Source organism: Salminus brasiliensis, chromosome 18 (assembly GCF_030463535.1).
Source record: "Salminus brasiliensis chromosome 18, fSalBra1.hap2, whole genome shotgun sequence".
NCBI classification, from domain to species: Eukaryota; Metazoa; Chordata; class Actinopteri; order Characiformes; family Bryconidae; genus Salminus; species Salminus brasiliensis.
This window is the reverse complement of record NC_132895.1, coordinates 2,999,039-3,026,003: the sequence shown is the minus strand read 5'-3', so window position 1 is coordinate 3,026,003 and position 26,965 is coordinate 2,999,039. Positions and strand designations below refer to the sequence as shown.

General features: G+C 40.4%; 1 protein-coding gene across 2 annotated transcripts in view; it reads left to right on the top strand.

The window, feature by feature from the left end:
- Window positions 1–26,552, top strand: part of cert1b (ceramide transporter 1b) — a 64,335-nt gene extending 37,783 nt beyond the window's left edge. Inside the window, exons 4-18 of one of the 2 annotated variants that reach the window (XM_072661560.1) lie at window positions 4,818–4,925; window positions 6,862–7,000; window positions 8,132–8,218; window positions 9,207–9,364; window positions 12,421–12,513; window positions 13,915–14,001; window positions 14,966–15,058; window positions 15,834–15,917; window positions 17,463–17,558; window positions 18,448–18,580; window positions 19,144–19,214; window positions 19,951–20,079; window positions 20,785–20,914; window positions 21,120–21,255; window positions 22,326–26,552. In XM_072661560.1, coding sequence (XP_072517661.1) covers window positions 4,818–4,925; window positions 6,862–7,000; window positions 8,132–8,218; window positions 9,207–9,364; window positions 12,421–12,513; window positions 13,915–14,001; window positions 14,966–15,058; window positions 15,834–15,917; window positions 17,463–17,558; window positions 18,448–18,580; window positions 19,144–19,214; window positions 19,951–20,079; window positions 20,785–20,914; window positions 21,120–21,247 — 1,536 coding nt within the window. In that variant the 3' untranslated portion in view covers window positions 21,248–21,255; window positions 22,326–26,552. The remainder of the gene's footprint in view (window positions 1–4,817; window positions 4,926–6,861; window positions 7,001–8,131; window positions 8,219–9,206; window positions 9,365–12,420; window positions 12,514–13,914; window positions 14,002–14,965; window positions 15,059–15,833; window positions 15,918–17,462; window positions 17,559–18,447; window positions 18,581–19,143; window positions 19,215–19,950; window positions 20,080–20,784; window positions 20,915–21,119; window positions 21,256–22,325) is intronic. The other variant, XM_072661561.1, reaches the window with a different exon arrangement.
- Window positions 26,553–26,965: the final 413 nt, after the last annotated feature.

Sequence of the window (26,965 nt, the reverse complement as noted above, 5' to 3'; positions counted from 1 at the left end):
TTAGAGCATTTCTATTGGTCCATTCATCCATATTCATTTAGAGAGCAGAAGCATCTACAGGGTTCAAACCTGTAGAAACGGAGAAAACCTAGAAACAGACAAAAATGGAGATACCTGGTTTTCATTGGACTGCTGCGAGATATATATGTATATATATGTGTGTATGTGTGTGTGTGTACAAAATAATAGGGCATTTTTATTGGTCCATTCATCATGACATTCTGACGCAATATAAAGAACAGATTCAAATCATTTCAAAAAGAAATCTGCAAAAATGGAGATACAAGGTTTTAGGGTGACCGTGACGATATGTTGTCCTGGTGCTTAATCCTACGTCCTCACACTGTATGAAAACAAGTGTTTGTGTGATCGGTACTGTATTTTTTTTTTGTGTGTGTGTGTGTGTGTGTGTGTGTGTGTGTGTGTGTGTGTGTGTGTGTGTGTGTGTGTGTGTGTGTGTGTTGGGTTTGCTCGTCTGTGTGTCTGCGGCGTATTGGGTTTTATCAGACTGTAAATTGCTCTCTGTTCCCCAGCCAGCGAGGCGATCGATCTCATAACACTCACACAGGCTATTCTTGGCCTCTGATTGGATGATGGTGGCTTTATTGATGTTTCAGTGTCAGGAAGGGGCTTGTTGATTGGCTGGAATGATTGTAACACTGGTCTGTGTTTACCAGTCAGGTTGTCCCCTGTCTTTGAACTGTAGTTACCTCAGATTTTCCTGTGCAGTGCAGCGAGGAAGCTCACCGTCGCCCCCTAATGGTCCAACAGCAGTGTCACAAGTCTGTACTGCGTGTCTGCACTGAAGGAGGGCAGTTTTACTTTATTTATTTTGCTTCTTTCTAACATGAGATCAGTTATGTGAAATCTGCTGCAGTCATGAAGACTGGACACTTAATTCAGCAGATTTCAAATTTCAGCAGAAATTAATTTTACAGTCTTTATTAAAAGGCGCTGTGTACTTACTGTTCCTCGTTATTACAAAAAATCCTCAAAATCCTGCAGACAAAACCACTTTATTTGCATGGTCTGCAGATCTGAGATTGGTGATGTCCACGTCCAGCATGATGGCTTATTCAGTCTACAGCCTCAGGGATTACATGACGGTCAGCTAAAGCTTCTGTCCAACACTGCATGTCCAGGAGGGGCAGGCTTGTTAGTGCAATAGTCCAGCATCAAGCTGCTATGTCAAAAAAGTCATCGTTAATTAATCATTTAAATAAAAAAAGGCTTGTTGCAGGACTATTGCTCTAAAAGATCATAATTAATTATTAATTTCAATAAAACAAGGCTTCCATGGATCATCTTAACAGTGTCAGGGCTGGTTTTCCAGGCAGGGATTAAGCCTAGTTGAGAACGACAGAGCCTTCTGAATGGTGATTCTCCATTGTAAGTTCAATTTAGTCTAGGACTAGGCTTAAACAGCCCATAAAGAAATGCGAGTCTGAAAATGGGCGTTTGAGTGAGGGTGGGGTCAATTTTTTTATTGATTCAGGGATTAGCCTGGACTTCAGGTATTTAGCCTGATCCACCTCCCGTCCAGTTAGTTTACATAAATGTGACGCACACATTCAGAAGATAATAAAGAAGTCTAATCTTCAGTCTGTAAGTGTTTTAAGGTGGAGCATGAATAGACAAAAGTATTGGGACACATACTCGTTTGGAGTTTCTTCTGAAATCAAGGCTATTGAAAAGTTGGAGTCTCTCCTGCTTCTGTTGGAGTAACTGTCTCTACTGTCCAGACTTTCTACTAGATTTTGGAGGAGGAGCACTGCTGTGAGGATTTGATGGCATTCAGCGACAACAGTGTTGGTGAGGTCAGGATAGTGGACTGTGATCACCAATCCACCTCATCATGCCCAACTACCCGAAAGTATTGAACGCTGCTCCACAGCTCCGTAGCTTCCCCTAGCACTAGCAATGCTCCCGACGCTAGAAGGTTAAGGACTTAACACACGTCTCCTCAGATGCATGGGAGGTCAGCCATTGCCCATCCTCAAACTACTGCCGGTGCAGCATCGCCGAGCAGCCGACACGCTCTCCACCATGCCCATGCCGGCCAACATCGCTTCAAGAGTGATTAAGGGGAGAGAGCGCCATCTACCCACGACTAATTGTGCTCTCTCTGACTCCGGCTACTGATGGCAAAGCGGCATGGCTCGGGATTCGAGCTCACAGCCTCTGGACCACGGTGGCAGCACGTTGGACTGCTGAGCCACTTGGAGCCCCGAACAAATTAATTCTATAGAGCACCATAAAGGGTCATCATGGACCCAGGCGAGAGCGGTCAGTTGTGATTGTTGAACTATGGGTTGTGTTACAGCTCCACCCTACATGATCAGTTTCTCTGGTTTTAGTATTTAGCGGCAGTGTGTTTAAGAGAAATTAACATTTGCTTGTATTTCATAACCCATGAACATCATATTTAGAGCATTTATTTATTTATTTATTTATTTATATGACAACTGCTCAAAAAAGCTGCTCAAATAATGTAAATAAATAATTATAATAATTATGATGTAAAGAAGTTATTATTCAGATTTAAACACAGTACTAATATCTGAACTTTGAGAGCATTCAGAATCACTATGGTGAAATAATAATAACCTCGACGGCCAATCACAGCTCTCATGTCTCGGCCGGCTCTCCACTAGTCTTTCACATTGCTGTTGGGACTTTATGCCGTTCATAGTTTGCAGATTCAGATAACTCAGCTCTGCTTGATGAAACGCCTGGAATTAAACGACTGCCATACAGGTAGAGATGCAGATTTAAGAAAATTATATATTTATTTATTTATCCAGAGCTGTGTTCTCCTCCTCTGACCGCGGCCTGGGTGCTGTTACGGGGTGGGAAACTGTTAGTGGTGTAACCTGCAGTGAGAAATCTGCTCTAGGTTTTCTGCAAACACACCCAGTTTTATGCAAGCCCGTTCTGCTGCACCAGGCTTTGTGTGGTCCTCAGGTTTATGAGCTTGTGGGCTGACGGTCAGGCAGGTGTTGAGAAATTAATTGCGTCAGTCTGTCATTTGTGGCGAGGTGTTTGTGAAGGAGGTAGAAACAGCAGCCCGGGCTTGTCTCGTCTTGTTGCTCTCTTCCACGAATTCTCAAAGGGATGAGTCCGTATTACGCGTGTGTGTGTGTGTGTGTGTGTGTGTGTGTGTGTGTGTGTGTGTGTGTGTGTGTGTGTGTGTGTGTGTGTGTGTGTGTGTGTGTGTGTGTGTGTGTGTGTACGTGTTGCTGTAAACCGCCCCAGACTATTTACAGCTGTTACTCATGAGGCGTGCCATGGGATCGCAGGATGTGATGTGTGTGAGGATTGTTACAAAGCTCCTGGTGTTATGTAGGGTTGGGCAATATGACAATACACCACTGTTCAAAAGTTTGGAATCACTTTGTAATTGGGGCTGAACAATATATTCAACGTGGACATGCAGTGTCATGTAAGGAATTAGGAGTTTCCAGGGGATATCTAGCAGAGACCGCTGACCCCCCACCCCCATATCATTCATTTTACTTTAATCTTGGATACACGGATAAGTGCATTATTAGGATCATGGCATGTTGGATCATTGATGGATCATCTGGTAACTTTTGAGAAAAATGCTGTATTGTGCAACAGTGTAATTTATATTTATATTCCAGAAAAGAAGAGATCACTGACATTTTCCCCCTATTATATTTAGATCTATGTTGTGTATTAGCTTGTTTTATGTACAGGAATACTCGCACATTGCAGATTCACAGCTTCTCACACATTCAAAGTTCAGTAGATGTACATTATTCTATTAATCCATTAATGAATTTATAGAAAATACTTTAGTCATCTGTTTACTTTTGTTTTTGTCAAGTTACAGAATTTATAAGCACTCGAGGACATGAGTCCATCAGCATGTTAATGTTATTAAAATGTTATGTTCGTCAGCTTTCTTAGTTGTGTATCAGTCTTCCACAGCTCCTTCTCTTGACTTCCTCACGACAGGTTATTTACAATTCTCAGTTAAAACAAGGTCTCAACATATGCTTGAAAATCTGCTAATGTCATCCTTAAACCTGATCCACTTTTATTTTCAAAATATTTATTTTATCTACAGTGGTCTAAATGTCTTCAGTATGGAAGTACAAATATTTGTGGACACCCCTTCCAGTGTATATATTCAGTTACTTTAAGTGGCACCCATTGCCACACAGACAGCCACACAGACACAGTCTGGCCCCTGTAGAGAAGTACTGCCAATAGAATAGGACTCCTAAAATTGACCTAATAATGCCAGGCGTGGGCTAGTAGAGGGGTATAAAGCCCCCCAGCACTGAGGAGCTGTGGAACAGTGGAAGAGCTGTGTTATCTGGAGTGATGGTGGTGGAGCTCCATCCAATACTTTTGGGATGTGTTGGGATGTGTCAAAATCTAGTAGTAAGCCACCTTCTTCTCTGGACAGTAGAGACAGTTACTCCAACAAAAGCAGGATCAACTCCGAAGAAACAATGAATGAACGGGTGTCCAAATACTTTTTTTTCAGAATGCTGTATTTGACCATTTCCCAGTTTAAAAAGGGTGAAGGATGAGGTTGGAGGGAAGCCATGTAACATTGTAACACCCTTGATTTCAAAAGAAACCCTGAAATAAACAGGTGTCCCAATACTTTTGCCCACATAGTGTGTTTTAAGGTGGTTAAATGGTTGTTTCTGCTGTGTCTGAAGCATAGACATAAAAAAGGTCTGTAGTTAGACGCTTCCTGTGCCAAGTACCCACAGTGAAGCAACAAATTGTTCCTTGCAGTTTATTAAAGCTCTCTCTCTCTCTCTCTCTCTCTCTAGGCTGAGTCCGGTTATGGTTCTGAGTCCAGTTTGCGGAGACATGGCTCCATGCTGTCTCTCACTTCTGCTACCAGCGGCTACTCCGCTACCTCCACCTCCTCCTTTAAGGTGAGAACGATGACCACTTTGCACACAGTCAGTGCTTAAATTCACCCTAGAAGTTCTGCTCATGACTTATGGCTTACCCTCGCACTTCTCACATCTTCTCCATACACATGTTTGCACCTATTATCATTAAAGCAGGGCTATTAGTAGTGAGTTTGACCCTCGTTCTTCAGGAACAGCCTCTACGCTGAAGCCACCATGCCCAGTGCCATCCAGAAGATAGAGGGGCACTGGGCTCTGGAGGAGTGGAGCTCCTTCTCTAGAATGCTGGAGCTCCAGCCAATACCTCTGGGATTAGTGTGAGTGGCATTTGTGATCTAAAACTTATGACCCATTATCAGTAGGGATGCACCGATCCGGCTATTTCGGCTCTGATACCGATACGATACATAAACTTTGCATATCGGTCGATACCAGTCCGATACTATTGTTTATTTAATAAACCGTATATCTCAACATGTGGGAGAGACTTAAGGCATCAGGATTGACTTAAATATTACTAAAATTAACACACATGTATAAATGTAATAATTTGCTATTTCTTTGTCTCTAAAATAAAAAATAAATAAATAAAATGTATTAGCTGAAACTGACAATAAGTAGCTTCACTTTGTCAAACACACAAACAGTAATTAATCTTATTTTTAATATTTAGCGTAATTCAAAATAAAATCTAGCAGCTGAACCTGAGAATAAATAAGTAACCTGGTCAAACAAACAAACAGCAATCAAACATTTAGTGCCGTCTCACACCGACCAATTACAGTGAAAGGATCGGTTCCATGGATCGGCCTAATTATCCAATACCCGGTCTAGCTAATTTTCTTAATATCGAGACCGATACCCGTTCCTAATATCGGATCAGTGCTCTCTAATTATCAGTACCTGATCACACTAATGCTCTCATGGCTGAATGCCATCAAATCCTCACAGCAATGTTCCCACAATTTAGTGGAAGGTTTTCACAGAAGAGTAGAGGCTGTTACTGCAGCAAAATGAAAACAAGATTTTTATTATTTATTAATATTATCTTCACAAGGGGCTCTGGAGGAGCAGGTGTCCACAAACTTTTGGACAAGATTTTAAGAAGTTGAATTAAGGTTCTTTACCAATTTATAGGTTCCTTACACTCACGTCTTTAAAAGAAATGGTTCGTTATGGAACCAAATATGGTTCTTCAATGGCTCTTCAGTCATGACACCTTTTTATTATTTTATTTTTATTATTAATTAATTAACTAACTAATGAATGAATGAATGAATTAATTAATTTTCTGTATGTACTTGGGTTTCCCAGATATGTATTAAGCCTGGTTTTAGACTGAATTGCTAGGCCAGTGATAAATCAACGTTGGGCTTAAGATTGAAAACTTGAAACTTGTGAGCATTTGATTGAATTCTACCACAAGAGCGTTAGTGAGGTCAGGTACTGATGTTGGGTGATCAGTTCTGCCTCATCCCGGAGATATTGGAAAAGGGAGCTCCATTATAAAATAAAAAGGCAGCTCCATAACCCAACTCTGGGGGGCTTTAGACCCCTCTAGGCCACGCTCATCATTGGGCATGCTGATCTTGGGGCAAGGATGTGCAGGTCCAGTCCGGCAGGGCCAGATTCCTGCACAGTGTTGCTCACCTGACCTGTTAATTGCCTGGTTTCATAGATCTGAAATAACCAAACTGTGCTGGACTCTGGACCCCCCGCTGCCCACCCTTGCTTTTTAGGGTTATGTGGCCTTTTCTATTGGTCATTGCTTTTCTATGGAGATGATATAATCTGCTCATCTGAACGCCTGCAGCCGCCTCGTATGGATTCACTAACTAGAGGGACTGTCTAAATACTTTTGGACAGGAATTATGTCCTCAGCAGTTTACGCAGTCCTGTAACGTTACGTTTCTGTGTGTTTTGAGTCCTGGTGGATTTCTGATCCTGTGTTTTGCAGAAGGGCCACAGTCTGCGGGAGAAGCTGGCTGAGATGGAGACGTTCAGAGACATCCTGTGCAGGCAGGTGGACACGCTGCAGAAATACTTCGATGCCTGTGCTGATGCTGGATGCAAGGACGAGCTGCAGAGGGACAAAAGTGAGTCCAACACGCACGCACGCTGTCTCTCGTTCTATCTAGCTCTCTGTCTAGATCTCTCGCGCTCCCTTGCACAATCTGTCTCTCGTTCTATCTAGCTCTCACACTTTCTAGCTCTCGCACTCACTCACACAATCTGTCTCTCGTTCTATCTAGCTCTCTGTCTAGATCTCTCGCGCTCACTCGCAAAATCTGTCTCTCGTTCTATCTAGCTCTCTGTCTAGATCTCTCGCGCTCTCTTGCACAATCTGTCTCTCGCTCTGTCTAGATCACACTTTCTAGCTCTCTCACTTTCTAGCTCTCGCGCTTTCTTGCACAATCTGTCTCTCATTCAGTCTTGATCTCATTCACCTTAGCTCTCGCACGCTCTGGCCCTCTTGTCTGATCTAGTCTTTCACACTCTTTTGCACATGCTCTCTCGCTCTTGCTCTTTCACACTTTCTTGCTCTCTCACAATCTTTTTCATGCACACTCTACTTCTATCCAGCTCGCTTTCTCACACACTCTAGGTTTTTTTTGCTCTTTCTAGCTCTTTCACGCTTTCTAGTGCTAATGCTCACTCTCGCTCGCTCGCTCTCGCGCTCTCTCTCATTTGGCAGGATGCTGCAGCAGCACAACAGCGCCTGTTGATCCACACAAACAATCAGCTGCTTCTTTTGTTCGCTCACAGTCCTCCCCCTCTTCATTCCTCCCTCACCATGTCCATTTCTCCTCTTCCCCTCTTAATCTCGCCTCTCTGTCGTTCTTCCTCTCCCTCACTTCTCCCTTTCTCACCTGCCTGTCTCTTCCTCCCCCTCTCTACTTCTCTCTCTCTCCTCGTTTTCTCTTTCAATCCTTTTCTCTCTCTCTCTCTCTCTCTCTCTCTCTCTCTCTCTCTCTCTCTCTCTCTCTCTCTCTCTCTCTCTTTCTCTCTATTCATTTTTGTTGTTGTTGTTGTTTCCTGCCCCCCCGCTCCCTCTCCCTCTGTGTAGATGAAGCTGGTCTATTGTAATGCTGTGTGGTACAGTGGGGCCTCTACAGTTTCACTGTTCAGGCCGTTGCACTGGCCGCTCTAGGCAGTGCCTACCACTGGGGTCTCAGAGTTCACCCTGATCGCGTGTGTCTGTTTCTCTCCTTGCACGCTCGCTCCAGTTGTGGAAGACGACGAGGATGACTTCCCGACCACTCGCTCTGATGGGGAATTCCTGCACAACAATCACAACGGCAGCAGAGAGAAGCGTGAGTTCGTCAACACCACCTGAGGACTGTCCAACCACAGTCTGACAGTTAAACTCTAAACTTTAATCTGCTCAGTAACGTGGTGGGAGCTTACAGACTGGGAAGGGATGAGATTTTTAATTTATTATTTTAATATTATTTTTGAGGCCGTACTACTTCAGACTCTTACCTCACTTCAGTAGGGGTGTCGATCAGACATGAAGTAATGAGATTTATTCATAAGGAAATAATTCAGGGCATCAGGAAATCAGATTACACCATATTTTTTACAGTGATTTTTATTATTATTATTATTATTATTATTATTATTGTTATTATTATTATAATGCAGGGACTGTGATTGTGTGGACGTCTTTGTAGCACAGCATTTTTGAGACTGTACTACAGAATCTCACCTCACTTCAGTAGGGGTGTCGATCAGACTTCATTAATGAGGTTTATTTATAAGGAAATTGTGTGTGTGTGTGTGTGTGTATATATATATATGGAAATATATAAAAATATATAAGGAAATAATTCAGGGTATCAGGAAATCGGATTACACCAAAATTCATTTTACTTTAATACGAATCCGTTTGTAGTTTTTACAGTGATTTATTACTATTATTGTTATTATTATTATTATTATTATTATAATGTAGGGACTGTGATTGCAGGGTCTAATGATTCTGCAGTAGCATCAAAATGTCAAAATATTAATTTGCAGCTCTAAACTTTCTTCTAAGTTCTTACACATAAATTTACATAAGCTGTGGCAGCAAATATATTGCCGTTCGGGACCTTATTATTGCATGTGTTGCCATTGGAGACACTTTAGTTTAATATGGGACTTAAATTTCTGTCTGAAAACGTGTCAAAGCTAAAAACTTTTACCATTTCAGTGTGAAACCAACCAAAACGTGTTGTAGAACTAGATGTAGTAGTAGTGATGATGACTATGATGATGATGAAGGTTGATAATGGCGATTATCTCCTTTTGTCTCTGTAGTGTTCCAGTCTCTGAGCACTAAGGGTATCAATGGGATAGACTTTAAAGGAGAGGCCATCACCTTTAAGGCCACTACAGCAGGGATCCTGGCCACGCTTTCTCACTGCATCGACCTGATGGTGAAGAGAGAGGACAGCTGGCAGAGGAGACTGGATAAGGTACCGCAACACAGCTGCCTGACCACAGTCTGGTGTCGAGTGTAATGTTAGACGGGCAGTGCTTCACCACAGGTCCAACCGCAGTTTGCTGTACCCTCTTAAAAATAGAGGTGCTTCACTTATGGTTCTGTAAAGAACCACGTTTGCTACCTATTTAGAGGTTCTTTACTCGTACACAATCTCACATATCAAACAAGGTGGTGGTTGGTGGTGGTTGCTAAACGGAAATTCATCGTTTTTAGTCTGTTAATTAATTTAAAAAACATTATTAGTACTTCCCCTACTGTGTGTTCATGTGTGTTACCTCTTGGGTGGTCACTATACTCCACCCTGTCCAGTCTTGAAACATGAAGGAGAACACGAACACCGAGCCAGCTGAGCAGCTCAGAGAAAAATGTCATGTCAGACTCCTCACTTCAGTAGGGATGTCGATCAGACTTCATTAATGAGGTTTATTTACATTTCCAGCATTTAGCTGACGCTCTTATCCAGAGCGACTTACAATGTTACTCGCATTACTCAATTCCAACACCCAAATAAACAGACTAATGGACTGCATTTTGATAAAACATACAGCCAGCCAGCAACTAAAGATTTGGACATTTTTTCATGGGCGCAACCCACATACTTGGCTCTACTGCTCATCCCACAAACGCATGTTCCTTAAAAATGTGGCACAATTTAAAAGGGTCATTAACAGGCTTTCCAACGGTTTGATTTATTGCCAAGAAGCGTTGTTACACAAAAAGAAATAATCTACTAAACACAAATTTCCTTACTTTTTGTTCCAAGTTAAATTAATTAAAATATCATACTGTCCGCCCCACAGTTATGCCAGTTTATTTATGACTATATGATTATACTGTGAATATGGCAAATTGTAACACCTTTATCATGTTTCAATGAATCTGTGTGAACAGGGTGAGTACATTCTGCAGTCACACAACAATCACACATCATGTATCAATCAGAATCAGAATCTCTTTATTTCACCAAGTATGTTACACATACAAGGAATTTGTCTTGGTGAGAGCAACATGTATGACAAGTAACAAAAAAAACACAGAACACAGATTATTTACAGTATTAAACTAAAGGAAAATTACACTAAACAATAAATAGGGTCGGGGATAAATTAAAAAAAGTAAAAAGTACTAAAGGTAATAAAGAGCTGAAGAAGCTGAGAGATGTGAAACAGATTTGGTTGAAAAATATATATAGAAAGTCACAGATGACCTGAATATTTACAGAAAAGGAGAGAACATCTGAACAGGTGTGCGAATAGTCATAGTGCAAATAGGCAGAGTGCAAATAGCTGTTCAGTCCGGTTTGGGCTATTATGTAGCTATTGTTTCGAATAGCTCGGTTGCTTACAAACAACCTTATAAGGAAATAATTCAGGGCATCAGGAAATCAGTTTGTAGTTTATTTTTTACAGTGACACATGTGTAATGTCTAAAAGGCAGTGCATGGTTTATTGTTTAAATAAGCCAATTTGTGAATGTAAAAAAAAACCTCAATCAATAATCAAAATAATCAGCAGATTTAGCAGCTCAGATGCTAGCCCCAGCCCCGAGCAGGATTCTTAGGTGGTATGTAGGTGGTGTTGTGACAGATTCCTGCAGACTCGTGCTGCCTTCGAGCTGGAGCGCTGCACGCAGCAAAATGAGAGCTTTTGTTTTGAGGAAGAATGAAGATTCTGTGCTATAGAATAAAGAGATGCGTTTGGACTGAATGCATTCTTTACTTTGGGTTCATGGTTCGCGCAGAGGCAGGCAGAGTTAAATACAGTGTAAAAGTCAGTCTTTTGTTTATTTAATGCAACATTTAGAGCAGAGAAATTATATTTTGTCAGTGTTGTGGTAGAATGGAAATCAGTGCTGTATATTAAGTGACTGTGATGTAGAAAGATAGAGATACTGAGATGTAGAAAGAGATAAAATAAATATAATTTTGTCTAGTAATAAAATAACAAACTAGTTTTTGTGTAATATATTCTGTAATATATTCTTTTGCCTGCCTTCACAGGCACAAATAATTAAGCAGTCAAAAATGGCAAATATGGAAATGGATGCAAATAAAGAGACACAAAATATTTATTAACCACCACATCAGAAATAAATATATATATATATACCCCAAATGTGGTCTAGAGGTGGTTTAAAGCCTGTGTGGAACTGTTGTCTGGAATGATGAATGGTGCTCCATCCAATACACTTTGCATGGGATAATTTGGGAAGTTGGGGATGAGGTGGGGGTCATCAAACATCCTGACCTCACGGACATTGCAAAATGCAATCAAATTGCAAGTGTTTGTGTAAATAAAAATAATAATAATAAAAAATAACTTTTATTTGTATATATATATATATATATATATATATATATATATATAGTTTAAAAAATTAATCGAAGAAATAAATATATATATTTATTTTATTTATTTATTTATTATTATTTATTTATTTAATTATTTTTTTAATGTAAAAAATATATATTTTGGTCTGTTTTATAAAGAAACACTGCAGGATTACAATTTTACTGCACTGCATCCAGTTAACTGGCAAATTGAAGATATCCACAATATACTCAATACACTCATATACACAATATTCTCATACTCAAGAATAATAATAATCGCTGTATCAGCACAATACTGACATGTTGCTCGTCTCTGTGTGGTGTAATCACACAATCACCCAAAACTACAGAAGAGAAGAGCTCTGAGCTCAGATCAGACTGAGATGGTAGACCTGAGGGAGTGGTCTAGCTCACAATGGTAGGTTTACGAGATGAGAAAATGCAGCACTGCAAGAATGTAATCATTCTCTCTTTCTCTGTCTCTCTCTCTCGCCCTCGCTCTCTCTCTCTCCTCCATTCTTGCTTTATTCTTCCTCTCTCACCCTCCCACCTCCTCATTCCATCTCTTTCTGCCTCTATCCCTCATTCATTCCGTCCATCTCCTCCTCCTCCCTCTCCTCTTGTTCTCTCTCTCTCTCTCTCTCTCTCTCTCTCTCCCCCTCTCTCTCTCTCTCTCTCTCTCTCTCTCTCTGTAGGAGACGGAGAAGAGGAGGAGAGTGGAGGAGGCCTATAAGACGGCGCTGTCTGAGCTGAAGAAGAAATCTCATTTCGGAGGTCCAGACTATGAGGTGGGGTTTCTAACGTTACTGAACAATCGTCATGTGTCCGCCGCTCAGTTCACAGCAGTCAAGCTTAGAGGGAGCACGGTTATCAGTCCTGTACTGTCCTGTACTGTACAGCCACAGTGCCTTCTGTAAATAAGGGAATTATCCTGAAGGAATGAAGGTGGCTCAGTGCAATATTTTGATATTGGCTAAATTATAATGAGCAACCTGCACATCTGTTCCACTTGAACAGGAACCAGCGCTAGTGTTTATTCACAGTTCAGTTAAAAGTGGCAAAGGTGCTGATGTTACCACATACCCCAAAGTTTAGTAGTGGTTTTAATCTCAGCCCTCATTAAAGGGGTTGGATTCTTAAGGAAGTAATTCAGTGCATCTGGAAATCGGATAAATATTTCAGGCCAGTACAGTTCAGAGTTGTATTCTTCATAGATTCTGTTTTACAATTAAGCATTTATAAAAAATTTAAACTCCAATCATTTCCAATCCCGGGCATGCTGCTACCCATGGGCAGCCGAGGCCCAGAGAGAGCAGGAAAAAAATGTACTACTTATACTACTTGTGCCCTAATCCGCCCTCACTTGTGATGGGGGTGTAATTAATAGTCCAAATTAGGGTGAAAATAGGAAAAGAAAAGAATATATATATATGTATGTATCTATATCTCTAATTTATTGTTTAAAAACCTCAATTATTGCTCAGCTCAGTTACTAAGATAAGCATTAATAACAGCCCTGAACAGGATTCTTAGGTGGTGGAATTATTTAGCCAGACTTTAATAGTAATTCAGTTTGAACCAGACAGGCTTCCCAACCCACACTCATTACAATAAAGATACTATAAATAAAAAAATAAAAAACAACAACAACAACAAAAAAACTGCATGTATGCCACAAAGAACCCGTTTGTAGAACCTTTATTTTTTTTGGACATAAGTGCATAAAAACACCTGCATCAGGATGAATTCCAGGATGTCAAGGACTGTATTATTCATTAATCTGTGAGTCAATAGTTCTGTCATTGTTTAAGGGTCTTAATTAACATATCAGAGTCTCTTAAATGTCTATTCTCCCTCACCAGCTAAAGTTTATATATATATATATATATATATATATATATATATATATATATATATATATATATATATATATATATATATATATATTTGTGTGTGTGTGTGTGTGTGTGTGTGTAATTAAATGCATTATATGTATGTAATGTATTATAAAGAAACACTGCAGGATTAAAATGTTACTGCATTTAAATGCCTCCTCTTTGCAGATATAGCAGAATAGACTGCAGACCCGTATCTGATCCATTGCTGCTGTCTTTTATTTAACCTCATTTAACTCGTCTTTTGATCTTACACACTCTCATCTCTCTCCCTCTTTTCCTCTCCCGTCTCAGGAGGGCCCGAACAGTCTAATAAATGAGGATGAGTTCTTCGATGCCGTGGAGGCCGCACTGGACCGACAGGATAAAATAGAGGAACAGGTGTGTGTGTGTGTGTGTGTGTGTGTGTGTGTGTGTGTGTGTGTGTGTGTGTGTGTGTGTGTGTGTGTGTGTGTGACTTTCAGTTTTGTTTGTCAGGGGACTTGAGGCCTGTGTTCATATGTAGGTTCAGGTGTTTGTGGAGAGTTTAGAACTGAATAATGCAGAGCAGGTTGAGGTGTCGGGACTAATTCATATTACTGATGTTATGGAGAGGTGTCAAATCTATATTAGTACTCATATTAGTGTGCAGATGATGGCATGAATGTATTTATTGGGTGTACTTTAAAATGGGCACATAAGTAGGTATATGAAAATGTTTTTGGGGTGTGTCTTTATGTACATAATCATCTGAGGACATTGGTACATATACCTGTATGATGTACAGCACTGTGCAAGGGTTTGAGGCACCTGTGACCATTAGAAAAAAGCTGTGTATCAGCTCAGTAAATCACTGATATTAGAATAATCACTAATAATAACACTCCTACAGAAAGAGGTGGAGGTGGTTCTCCATCACTGTGTTCATCATTAGAACATCTCCAAAGTTCTCCTCTCTCATGGAGTCTAGTATTATTTAGAGTTCTCCTCAGATCAACACCTGGTTTGGTGGTAAATCAGGGCTTAATGATGGTAAATCAGGTGATCTGGTGCTGCTGCTGCTGATGGAGTTGAACACATCCTCCACGCTGTGCTGGCTGGACTGGGGGGCGTCCAGGAGAACCCTGGAGGAACCGAGCTCTGTTCTTCAGACTAGCTCACCAACAAGATCTCACTACTTTCTTTCTTCAGAATGAGAAGCTCTTGTTTCTCCTTTTTACTGGATTTATGTTCAGCTTGAAATCTAGAGCTTCTACAGTAGAACTCTCTCACTGCTGAGAGACGGGGGGAAGAATAATAGGATTAGTCCAAAAGTTATTTGCATTTGTTTGATTCTGGTTGTGTGTGTTTGTGTGTGTGTGTGTAGACTCAGACTGAGAAGTCTCGGATACAGAGGCTCAGCCCCATGCCTTCCGGGGACGCATACTCCACTATGGGGACCCACCGATTCGCTGAGAAGGTGACTGACACTCTTCTACTTTAATCTGCTTTCTTTTTCTTTGTAAAACTAAACAAAGCAGCATCCTGCCTTTCTTCTGAAATCAAGGGTATTAAAAGGGAGTTTGCCCTCTCTGGCCCATGCCTGGCTCTGGGCACATTGACCGGAGTGTGCCGTTCTAATGGTCAGTGCATTTCTATAGAGATTATACAAGCTGTCAGCAATAGGAGCACCTTAGTACAGCTGAATTCACTATTTAGATACCTTTGGACATACAGTGTAGACAGTATACTACACTATATCTCCAAATGTTTGTGGACACTCCCTTTATTTATATATATATATATATATATATATATATACCCCAATCAAATCCTCACAGCAATGCTCCTTCTCCAAAACTTAGTGGAAAGTCTTCTTATCTGGACAGTAGAGACAGTTACTCCAGCAAAAGCAGGATCAGCTATTTTTAATACCCTTGATTTCAGAAGAAACAATGACTGAGGTGGTGTCCCAATACTTTTGTCCATGAAGTGTATTTTTTTTATGTCTGGTTTAATTAAGAAGTAAAAGTAAAGATCAAACAACCTTCTGAATATTTCAGATGAAGACGAGGTGTCCTCCATTTGTACCTCTTGTCCTCTCGTCTGGTAATAGTCTGTCAAGTCCACTCACCTTGACAAGCTATTACAAGACAATTACGTTGGTTGAAGAACTACTGTGTCTCCCAGTTCTTTTCACAGCTGCTTATCATGAATTTCTTCCACTTTCTCTCCGCCCTCTTCCTTTGCTCCAGTCTCCCACTCCACCCTCCTCCCCTCTGTCCTGTGCTGTAGCCCTCAGCCCCCTTCTTCACCATGAGCACAGGTTCAGTGCTGAGGTAACAGCACCCCCTAGCTCACTGGCTGTGTAACCATGCACACTGCATCTGTTTGGCAGTTTGGCTTACAGTTATGTCATGGCATGTCACAGTCAGCAAAAGCCTAAATATATAGGATTAGGCTTTAAGCTGCCTGTTCATTTGTTCCAGAAACTTTAACATTAGAGTAAAAACAGGTAAACGATAGGCTGCGATTTGATGTGTGTGTAGAGTAACTATTTCCAGCACTTTCCTGGAGGAAGGGCAGTATTTCCAGTTCCACTTTATGTTTATTTGGGTTTATTCTAATGTTATATAAAGTTAATTACAGGTAGACGCTCTCACTGACCACTGACTTTATGTTTATTTGGGATTATTTTAAGGTTAATAGAGATAATCACATTTAGACACTCACTGACCACTGATTTTGTTTATTTGGGTTTATTCTAATGTTATATAGAGTTAATTACAGGTAGACGCTCTCACTGACCACTGACTTTGTGTTTCAGTTTATTCTAATGTTATATAGAGTTAATTACAGGTAGACACTCTCACTGACCACTGAATTTATGTTTATTTGGGATTATTCTAATGTTATATAGAGTTAGTTACAGGTGAACACTCTCACTGACTTTGTTTATTTGGGATTTTTTTTAAAGTTATATAGAGTTAATTACAGGTAGACACTCTCACTGACCACTGACTTTATGCTTATTTGGGTTTATTCTAATGTTATATAGAGTTAATTACAGGTAGACACTCTCACTGACCACTGACTTTGTTTAATATGGTTTATTCTAATGTTATATAGAGTTAATTACAGGTAGACACTCTCACTGACCACTGAATATATGTTTATTTGGGATTATTTTAAGATTATATAGAGATAATTACAGGTAGACACTCTCTCACCACTGACACCATATCAGAATTGCTGGATGTAGCTGCAGTCTGTGCATATTTGCTGCACATATGGAGTAAGTGATGAGGGGTTCAATTATTTGCTCAGTTAAACATATCCCCATTAGTGTTGGATACAGATGGATTTGGCCTCCGCCTCTAACCCATCCGTACATTGAACACACACACACACACACACACACACACACACACACACACACACACACACACACACACACACACTAGTAAGCAAATACACTCAGTGACGATGAGCACAATGTGCCCAGAGCTGTGGGTAGCCATCGCTGCGGCACCCAGGGTGCAGGGAGGGTGAAGATACTTAGGTGCTTTTGGGCCCAACAGTGGCACCTTGACGGGCCTGGGTATCGAACCCACAACCCTGTCATGAGTAGCTCTAACCGCTGAGCCAGTACTGGCCCCCAAAGCTGCATATGCATTCACGGCCTGTAAGCATGAAGCTTGTGTTTTCATCATCTAATACATTGCTGCTCAGGTTCTAACACTCTTGGTGGAATAAATCCTTTTGATAAATGCCCTCAGAATTCATTGGGTTATTTTTAAACTTATTTAAAAAGTCTGGGTGGAAATGGCCTCTAACCCCAACACATCCTTTTTCTTTCTCTCTTCCTCTCTTATTTTGTTCAGGTGGAGGAGATGGTGAAGAGTCACATGACATACTCCCTCCAGGATGTAGGTGGAGATGCAAACTGGCAGCTGGTGGTGGAGGAGGGCGAGATGAAGGTGAGGATGGAGGAAATGGGGTTAAGTCACATTTATTCATGTAGCCCTTTTTTTATTATTATTATTTTTTTACAACCTGATGTCACAAAGCATCTTTTTAGAAATCCAGAAACAGCAACAAAACAAATGAAACGTGACCCCAAAGGAGACAGTGGCGGGGAAATGAAGAAAAATCTCTGTCAGTTGTTGTACTCTGATATACAGAAGTAATTATGGATATTCTTAGCAGTAGTAATGATGATGATAAACGTAATAAGAATGATTCATAGTGTGGTAATAAAAATGTAAGTAATATCAGCTATTAGAAGATTAATGGGTTCCTCCCAAGGTTTCTTCCTCCAGCTCTGAGGGAGTTTTTCCTTGCCACTGTCGCCGTTGGCTTGCTCACGGGGGTCTTTGACGCTTCATGTTATTTCTTCTTTCTTCTCTGTCTCTGTAATAATTATGTAAAGCTGCTTTGTGACGACAACAGTTGTAAAAAGCGCTATACAAATAAATTTGACTTGACTTGACTAATAGTTGGGCTCCATGTAAACGTATTAGTGGAGACCTCTACAATCTCCCATCAGTGTCAGACTGGACAGGTGGGCTGTCAGTGACTCGGTAAAAAGGTAAAGAGTTGGAATTATGTGGATTTATAGAGTACAGGGGATCAGAGATCTGTGGCTAGAGATCTCACTGTAACAGCTTTAATAAGAGGAGAAAGCCAGAAGGTAACACAGACATGGGAGCATCCCTAAAAGGCTGGCATCCACCCACTCCACCATCCACCAACCCGATTGACCAGAGAATGTGGAAGTGTACACAAGGGTAAAAATTATAGATAACGGAGTGTGTGTGTACTCCTTGTGATCGCTCTTAAAGTGTGTGTGTGTGTGTGTTTGTGCAGGTGTACAGGAGAGAGGTTGAGGAGAACGGTATTGTGTTGGATCCTCTGAAAGCTACACATGCAGTGAAAGGGGTTACGGGCCACGAGGTCTGCCACTACTTCTGGGATACAGATGTCCGCAATGACTGGGAGAGTGAGTGTAAACAACACACACACAAACACACACAGTGGTGGTGGTAGATGGTAGTCAGGTTTGGTTCTGCCAATTAACCCACCCTTTCAGGGCCCCCTCCCCCCAGCACTAGCAATGCTCTCGACACTAGTAGGGTAAGGACTTAACGCACGTGAAGCCAGTCGCCACTTCCTTTCCAGCTGCCGCCAGTGCAGCATTGCTGGGCAGCCGACAATCTCGGCAGAAGGTGCCAGGTCCCCAGCTCCATCACACCAGCTTACATATGCCTGTGCCGACCGACATCGCTTAAGAGTGATGAGGGGAGGAAGCACAGCCAGTTGTGTTGTCCCGGACTCTTGCTCCTGATGGCAAAGAGGCCTGGCTTGCGATTCAAACTCGCCACCCCCGGCCCATAGTGGCAGCGCACTAGCCACTGCCTCTGCTGATCTGACACCATTTAGCGTAGCAGTCGGATTTCAAGCAGGTTAAAATCTCGTGTTTCAGACTTCTTACATAAAAACTATGGTTTAGTTCAGGTTGTGTAACGCTCCTCTCCTGTTTCCCCCCCTTTCTGTTAATTCCAGCTACTGTTGAAAACTTCAACATTGTGGAGACGTTGTCAGATAACGCCATAATCGTCTATCAGACCCACAAGGTAAGACAGCTGTCAGCCACAGGAGTATGGTATGACTGCTGGGTTTATTTAGCAAGTGGTGCATAGCTCAGTGATTTAACCCTTTAGTGTATATTTTGACTCTTTAGTGTATATTTAGTTTCTCTTTATTGTATCAGAATTTTATATAGCTATAATGTATATGTGCAAATAGGGATGCACCGATCCGGCTTTTTCAGCTCCGACACCGACATGATACAGAAACTTAATGATCCGATAATGATCCGATACCATTGTTGAATTAATAAACCGCATACCTCACCATGTGGGAGAGACCTAAGACATCAGGATTGATTTAAACATTACTTTATATAACAAATTAACACAGATATAAATGTACTAAATTACTATTTGTCATTTATTTATTTTAACATTTAGTGCAGCCTCACACCAACTAATTAAAGTGAAAGGATCGGTTCCATGGCTCTGCCTAATTATACGATACCCGATCCAGCTAATTTTGTCAATATCTGGACGATACCCGATCCTAATATCGGATCTGTGCATCCTTATGTGCAAATGGTTATACATTCACTGAGGCTTCATAATTCTTTGAATCAGGTGTTTTAGCAGGTCTTATTACAGTATTTCTGTTGTGTGAATTTCTTGAGCCGCTTTTAACTTCCTTTATAATTTCCTATATCATTTAAGATTTAATAATTCTGTAAGAGAGCTTCTGTTTCTGACTTTTGATTAATTCTGAGCTTCCATCCTACAGAGGGTGTGGCCTGCGTCACAGAGAGACGTGCTGTACTTGTCGGCAATCCGTAAGATCATAGCCAACAACGAGAACGACCCCGACACATGGCTTGTCTGCAATTTTTCTGTTGACCACGACAATGCCCAGGTAAAAAGCCCACCTCTGTGCTCTGTGCCCAACTCTTTTGTTTGCCTGCTGAGTTTTACTACTTACTTTAATACTGAATTGTAATATGACCATATTACCCCCTGTTATAATGAGCTTCAGAGAACTGCTGTGCTAGAAAAATAATAGAATAATAAAATGAGAGCTTACTTTGAGTAGATCTTTAGTAAATTAGTCAGAAAGTGTTATTTCTCAGTTGTCATTAATATTCATTTACTTTATGAATATTCAGCACTCAATTGTAATTCAGTATTATTCAGTGTTCATGTAGTATGACCAAGTTAATGTCACTAGGGTGTGGTTTTCTTTAAGAAGTGGGAAAAGTTTTATACACGAAACTCTATAATTAGTGTAATAAAGTATATTACACTAATTATATTACACTATACACTATAGAGTGTAATAAATCTCTATAATTAGAACAATAGTATTTCTTTATTTTAATAAAGAAGACATAAAATAATATAACAAGTGGTAGAATAATCTAAAAATAAATTTAACATAAAAGTAGAAATATACAATTTTCATAGTCGTTGAATAACTGAATATAGGGATGCTGTGTAGTGCTAAAGTAATTAGCTTGCTATGATAATACCAATGGTGAGTTCTAGTAGACCACACTATTAATGTATGCGTCTGAATGAGATGTGATTGGTCACTCTGCATCTCTCTTGTGTTCACTTTCAGCCAAGCAGCAGGTGCGTCCGTGCCAAAATCAACATTGCCATGATCTGCCAGACGTTGGTCAGCCCACCAGAGGGCGACAAAGAGATCAGCAGAGATAACATACTGTGCAAAATCACATACGTCGCCAACGGTGAGAGGACACACTGCAGTGTTGGGTTTATTTTATATATATATATATATATATATATATATATATATATATATATATGTATGTGGGACAGTATTCAGGTTATATTTCGTTTATTGTTTATTATATTCCAGTCTGCATGTTTCTGCGGGGTGGTGCTGTATAAATGCTGTATGATGGTTAACTCTGTCTCCGTCCTGTGGTGCAGTGAACCCCGGTGGATGGGCTCCTGCGTCTGTACTCCGAGCCGTGGCCAAGAGAGAATATCCCAAATTCCTGAAGCGTTTCACCTCCTACGTACAGGAGAAAACTGCCGGCAAGCCCATCCTCTTCTGAGCTCTCAGGTGACGCTTCAGGAATGATTTACCACACAGCCAGGGCTGGGCAGTATGACGATATTTTATTGTATCATGATCAATTTTGTTGTTGTTTTACACAGTGCGCACATTTTGAATAAAAGTCAATGTGCTAAGTATGGGAGAGTATTTGAACAGCAGCTCTAAGGCTCTGAGAGCTCAGCGTGAGTTCGAATCCCAACACATGACACTTTGCCATCAGCGGCCGGAGCCGGCGAGAGCACGGCCAATTGAGCTCTCTGGGCTCCGGTCACTGATGGGAAAGTGTCATGGGTTGGGGTGGGTAGTGGCTGAAGTGATGTTGGTCGGCACAGGCGTCTGTCAGCTGGGTTAATTGGTAGTACCAAATTAGGAGAAAAAGGGGGAAATGAGTAATTATATTATTATTATTATTATTATAGAATAATTTATATAATTATTATTTACATTATTATTATATATAATCTGTTGCTACAGATGCATTTTATCTACTATCACATGTATTGTGATCAACATTGTGTATCGTGAAAATGTCTTTAAATATTGTGATGTAATATTTTTGCCATGTCGCCCAGACCTGCACACAATCTTTTTTTTTTTTTTTTTTCACTTTTCCTCTTTAATGTTCTTTATTTTCTTCTGTTGTTTCTCTCTTTTTCTTTTTGTTCACTGTATATTTTACTGTTTATTTGTTTTTTGTTTTAATTTAAAAGTGGTTTACATGTTAAACCTTATTAGTACTTAATATATTACATGTATAATTGTATATGATATCTATTATTAATTAATTCCAATATACATATTCTAATTTATGTACTATTAACAATCAAAGTGAAGTTCATTACTACATAACTTTGAAAGATTACAGCCTGTAATGGCAAACTAAGCTGGAGAAGTAGCCTCTTATAAATTAGATGATTGAGATTACAAAAACAGCATATTTACATATACCCACCTGTCCATTATATAACCGTTTCGCTCTGCCCACTCACACCAAAGGTCTAAGCTGGTGTAGAGCCGTTTTTAAGGAAGCAGTAACAGAACTGTAACAGATTCTCTCTCGTTTTCTTTCTCCACAGTCTAAACAACAGCGCACAGCGTCCCTCCGTCACACTCCCAGCTACAGCGCCCTCTGGCAGTGATTCACTGCAGCCCCACTTCTCCAGACTGTTCAGAACCACGGCTGCCAATCTACATTACACTTGAGTCCTTGCAGTGATCCTCTGTAGGTGCCCTATAGGCTTTAAAATGGTCCCAAGGCTTTAAGCTATTAGCCACTCCTGTGCTAGCACTCACGCAGAGAGCAGAGAAGACTAGACTATGGACAACAGCTCTGTATTTTGGCGCATATATATATATATATATATATATATATATATATATATATATATATATATATATATGCTAAGATAAATGTATGTATGTACGTATGTGAGATAGAAGGTTTATATAATGGTGATTTGAAGCTGAAAACTAGTGAATGCTCTATTTTAGTTGCTTTTGGTCACATTTCTTTGTTTTCTCAGATTTTTGTTGTTTGGAATCAGATTATTTTTTTCTTTTGCTCCCAGAACTCCCTGCTTTACATATCCGTGCTGCTAAATACTCTCAAATCCCTAATATAACGCAGATTGCTAGTCTCACACCCTGTCCACCGTTCCCAGAAAAAAAAAAAAAAAACCTTCTCTAATGTTTGTAAATCAAACTCTGAGGGCTGTCATTGACGTATGACCTTGTGTTTGTGTCTCCATCTCTTTGATGAAGCCCAGTTTCTGGTGCTGACGAGGAGATGGTTTGGAAAAGTATCTTCTTCTTTTTTTTTTCTTCTCCCGGGTCGCACTTCTGTGTAGGGGGGTGTTATAATACTCTTGGAATCCTGTTATTAAGCCTCAACAAGCCAATAGGTGGTTATTATTAAGTGATGAGTGATAAGGGATGGAGTGAAGGATTTCTCAAAGCCCTTATGTGTGTGTTATCGGTCAGCATTTTAGGTTTCCGGTGTTCTGTAATCATCTGGCTGCTCATTAGTTCATTTCTATGCAGATTTTTAGGCACCCGAGCTAAAAATGACATGGTTTGTTTATTTGTGACAAGTAAACAAATCGTCCACAGACATTTTCTGCTCATTTTAGACCTGATATCTGTTTACTTGCTTAATTACCAGCTTGGTAAAATACAATAACATTTCTAAATGCCATCATTTGATAAATGAATTTTATTAAACTGTAATTGTGTATTAAAATGTGCAGAAGTTTGAGTTATTAAACATTTGTTATAAAAATGAATCCATGTCATTTAAACCAAGCGAGCCCACACTTCTGCGTATTGTCACAGTCACACAAAAACCTTGTACCTCCAAAATGACAGCATTTTGGAGCATTTCTAAACAGCCAGATTCACAGAAATCGAGATATAGAGGTTGTTGACGGACTGTTATGATATAAAAATAAAAACTAACTATAAATAAAGGCCTGACTGCTCTCGGGAAAGTCAGATAGGTGATTAATGACTGTGTATTTTGTGTCCTTGAGCGTAGTTTTGAGTACTACAGCACAGTAATACACCAAGATCAGGGCTCTGGAAAAGGCTTAACTCAGCTGCTGATTACTGCTTAATAATACAGTCAGATAATTAATAACTGCTGGCTTGTTGAGGCTGAGGGAGGGTTTACAATAGCGTTACGATGTCCCACGCTACTGAAGTGCGTTTCCTTTCCTCTTCTTTTTGCTGTTGTTGATGTTTATTATTGATGTTTATTATTATTATTTTCAGTCTCCAGGACCCTCTAAATTTCTATGTTTTTAGTTGTACTTGTATGTCAGGAGCTGGCATACCGTAGCACAATTAAGGATCAGTAGTGCTAGAGGACAAAGTGGGATTTTTAAATAGGGGCAGACAAATGTTTTATGTCAATTATTTGTATATAATTTCATAATTATTGCTTCAAGTGTGTGTAAGGTTGTCCGCCTAAGCTTTTGCGTGATTCATCAAACTCCACATGCCTTAGAGAGAGAGGTAGACAGGTGTGTGTGTGTGTGTGTGTGTGTGTGTGTGTGTGTGTGTGTGTGTGTGTGTGTGTGTGTGTGAGGGAGAGAGAAAGTGATTGAGAATGAGCAAAGATGGACTTTGCTGTGTGTGTGTGTGTGTGTGTGTGTGTGTGTGTTTAGGGGAAGGGGGTGCTGTGTGTTTCTCTTAGAGGAGTGCAGAGGGGTGTGTTTGTCTGTCTGTATAAATCACTAGTGAAGTGCCTCAGTCTAGATCATACATCGAAAACTTGATGCGAGGTACCTCCCACAGCCATGATCTCTGAACCAGAGGGACGGCTGCAAATGTCCGACGTCTGACGTTCACGCAGAAATGAAGATAAGACATTTTCAATTTTTGATTTTTACGACTCAAACTTTTTTTGTGATTTTGCAATCAGCAGGGATAACGATAACGAGGACTGTCGCTCAGAGCAGATGGGTCAGGAGGCAGGATTGGCTTTGTCCAATAGCAAGAGGCAGGGTTGAGAGTCGAGGATGGACTGTAGGTGGGTTAGAATGGATGAAAGATTATTTATTATTGTTTATGCAGAACCTCTTTCTTGTGTCATAGAATTTTATATATATATATAACATACGTTTACAGTGGCTTTAAAAGGGGCCGTACAAAAAAATCCCCTCTGTTCTTGAGTCGTATTGAAGCTTCTAACTGTACCTTTAGGTTCTCAGTCCACGAGTTGCTTTAAATGATGCCGCCGTTGGATCCATGTGGAACCATGTTTGGTAAAGAGATGTGAATTAAGTGGGAGGAGCCCTTTTATTAAAGGTCTAATAAAGCATCACATGGTTCTTTTTAATGTGAGGTTCTTCACTCACACGCTTCACATCTCCACCACAAACATGATCCTACATGGTTCTGCTAAGTGGTTCCTCTATGGCATCGCTTAAAGAACCGTTTCACAAATGGAAACTAACCTGAATTGACTCAAACTGGATTGATTGTTAAATTGAGGTCACAAAAATGCGACCATTTTCAGCCTACATTTGTTTAGCCCCGCCCACTCTCATTGAAGTTATAAGGAGTGTCTTCACTCGTCAGTCCCTTCAGCCTATAAATAAGCTGCGAAAACAGCCTCTTTTGAATTTATTAAATTAATAATTTTATGTCACAAGAAGAACAGTGTATTCACCTATCCGGGAAATAGCAGTTTAGCCCCGCCCACTTACATTGAAGTTATAAGGAGTGTCTTCACTCGTCAGTCCCTTCAGCCTATAAATAAGCTGTAAAAAAAATCTCTTTTGAATTTATTTAATTAATAATTTTATGTCACAAGAAGAACAGTGTATTCACCTATCCGGGAAATAGCAGTTTAGCCCCGCCCACTTACATTGAAGTTATAAGGAGTGTCTCCACTCTTCAGTCCGTACGGCCTATAATTAAGCTGCAAAAACGGCCTCTTTTGAATTTATTGAATTAATATTGGTTTTTATGATGTCACAAAAAAGAGTGTATCCACCTCTCCGGGAAATAGCAGTTTAGCCCCGCCCACTTACATTTGAGGTATAAGGACTGTTTGCGTTTCCAGGCCCAAAATTTAAATCAGTCTTAAAGGCACAGAAGCAAAAAACTGTCTGTTGTTCTGGTGGATAAAGAGAGGTTTGATGATGTATAATGATGTAAATATGAATTATGATTTTTTCCCCCTCCCCTTTAAAGCATAATCCCACAGAAATATCTTTGCATACATGAACCCAAACAAAAGTGAGGGGACTAATATAAGAAATAGGCTAAATTTGGGCCCTTTTTGTTACAGATGACTCTGAGATGTAATCTGTTCGAGGTCAGAAGGCCTTGCTCTTTGCCCTGTTCTGTTTTTAACGAGGCGGAGGACTGTTAATGATGTATTAGAGGAAAGATGAAAGCATCAGCCCTCCTTAGTAGCTACACTTAACACAGGGTGTCCAACTCCACTCCAGTTTCAGCTGCTTTACTTGATCTTCACACTTTTCAGTATCAGTCATCAGGAACATGCTGCAGAGCAGTCTGAGCACACCTACACAATCAGAATGTACAGAGAACCGTGGAACAGAAACCCTCTCATCACCTAATCAACAGCTGATTGGAGGGTTTTCAGGATCAGCCAATCAGGAGTGGAGTTTTGCACCCAGTTGTGATGAATGGGGGGAGGTGGGGTGTGAGTGAGCCAGAATCAGGCATCCCTCTAATACCAGTATAGTTTGTCATTGTTGCATTTGCACTGAATGTAATGTAATTCGAATAAAACAAATGTTTCTGTAAATAAATCAAATAGTCACACTAAACACGTCTGGATGGACTGAATGGGGTAAAAAGGATTGTGGCTTCTTGAAGCTCCTTCTGTAATATCAATTATTATTTACATTTACAGCATTTAGCAGATGCTTCACTATTCACTCAGAAAAATATCCTTAAAGATCCAAAGATCTCTCCAAGTTTATGTACTGCTGAACACACAAGTCAATATGGAGACCATAATACTCTTCTCTTAACCTGAGTCCTCTCAGAAGAGGAGGGTCTTCAGTCTGGGTTTGAGGACAGTGAGTGTTGACTGCTGTTCGGACACCCAGGGGAAGTTCGTTCCACCACTTTGGTGCAGGACAGAAAAAAAAGGATCTTAAAGGATGGCAGGTCGAGCCGAGCCGTACTCGAAGCTGGAAGGGCTCTCTGTGCAGATCAGGGTTTTGACCATCGCCAT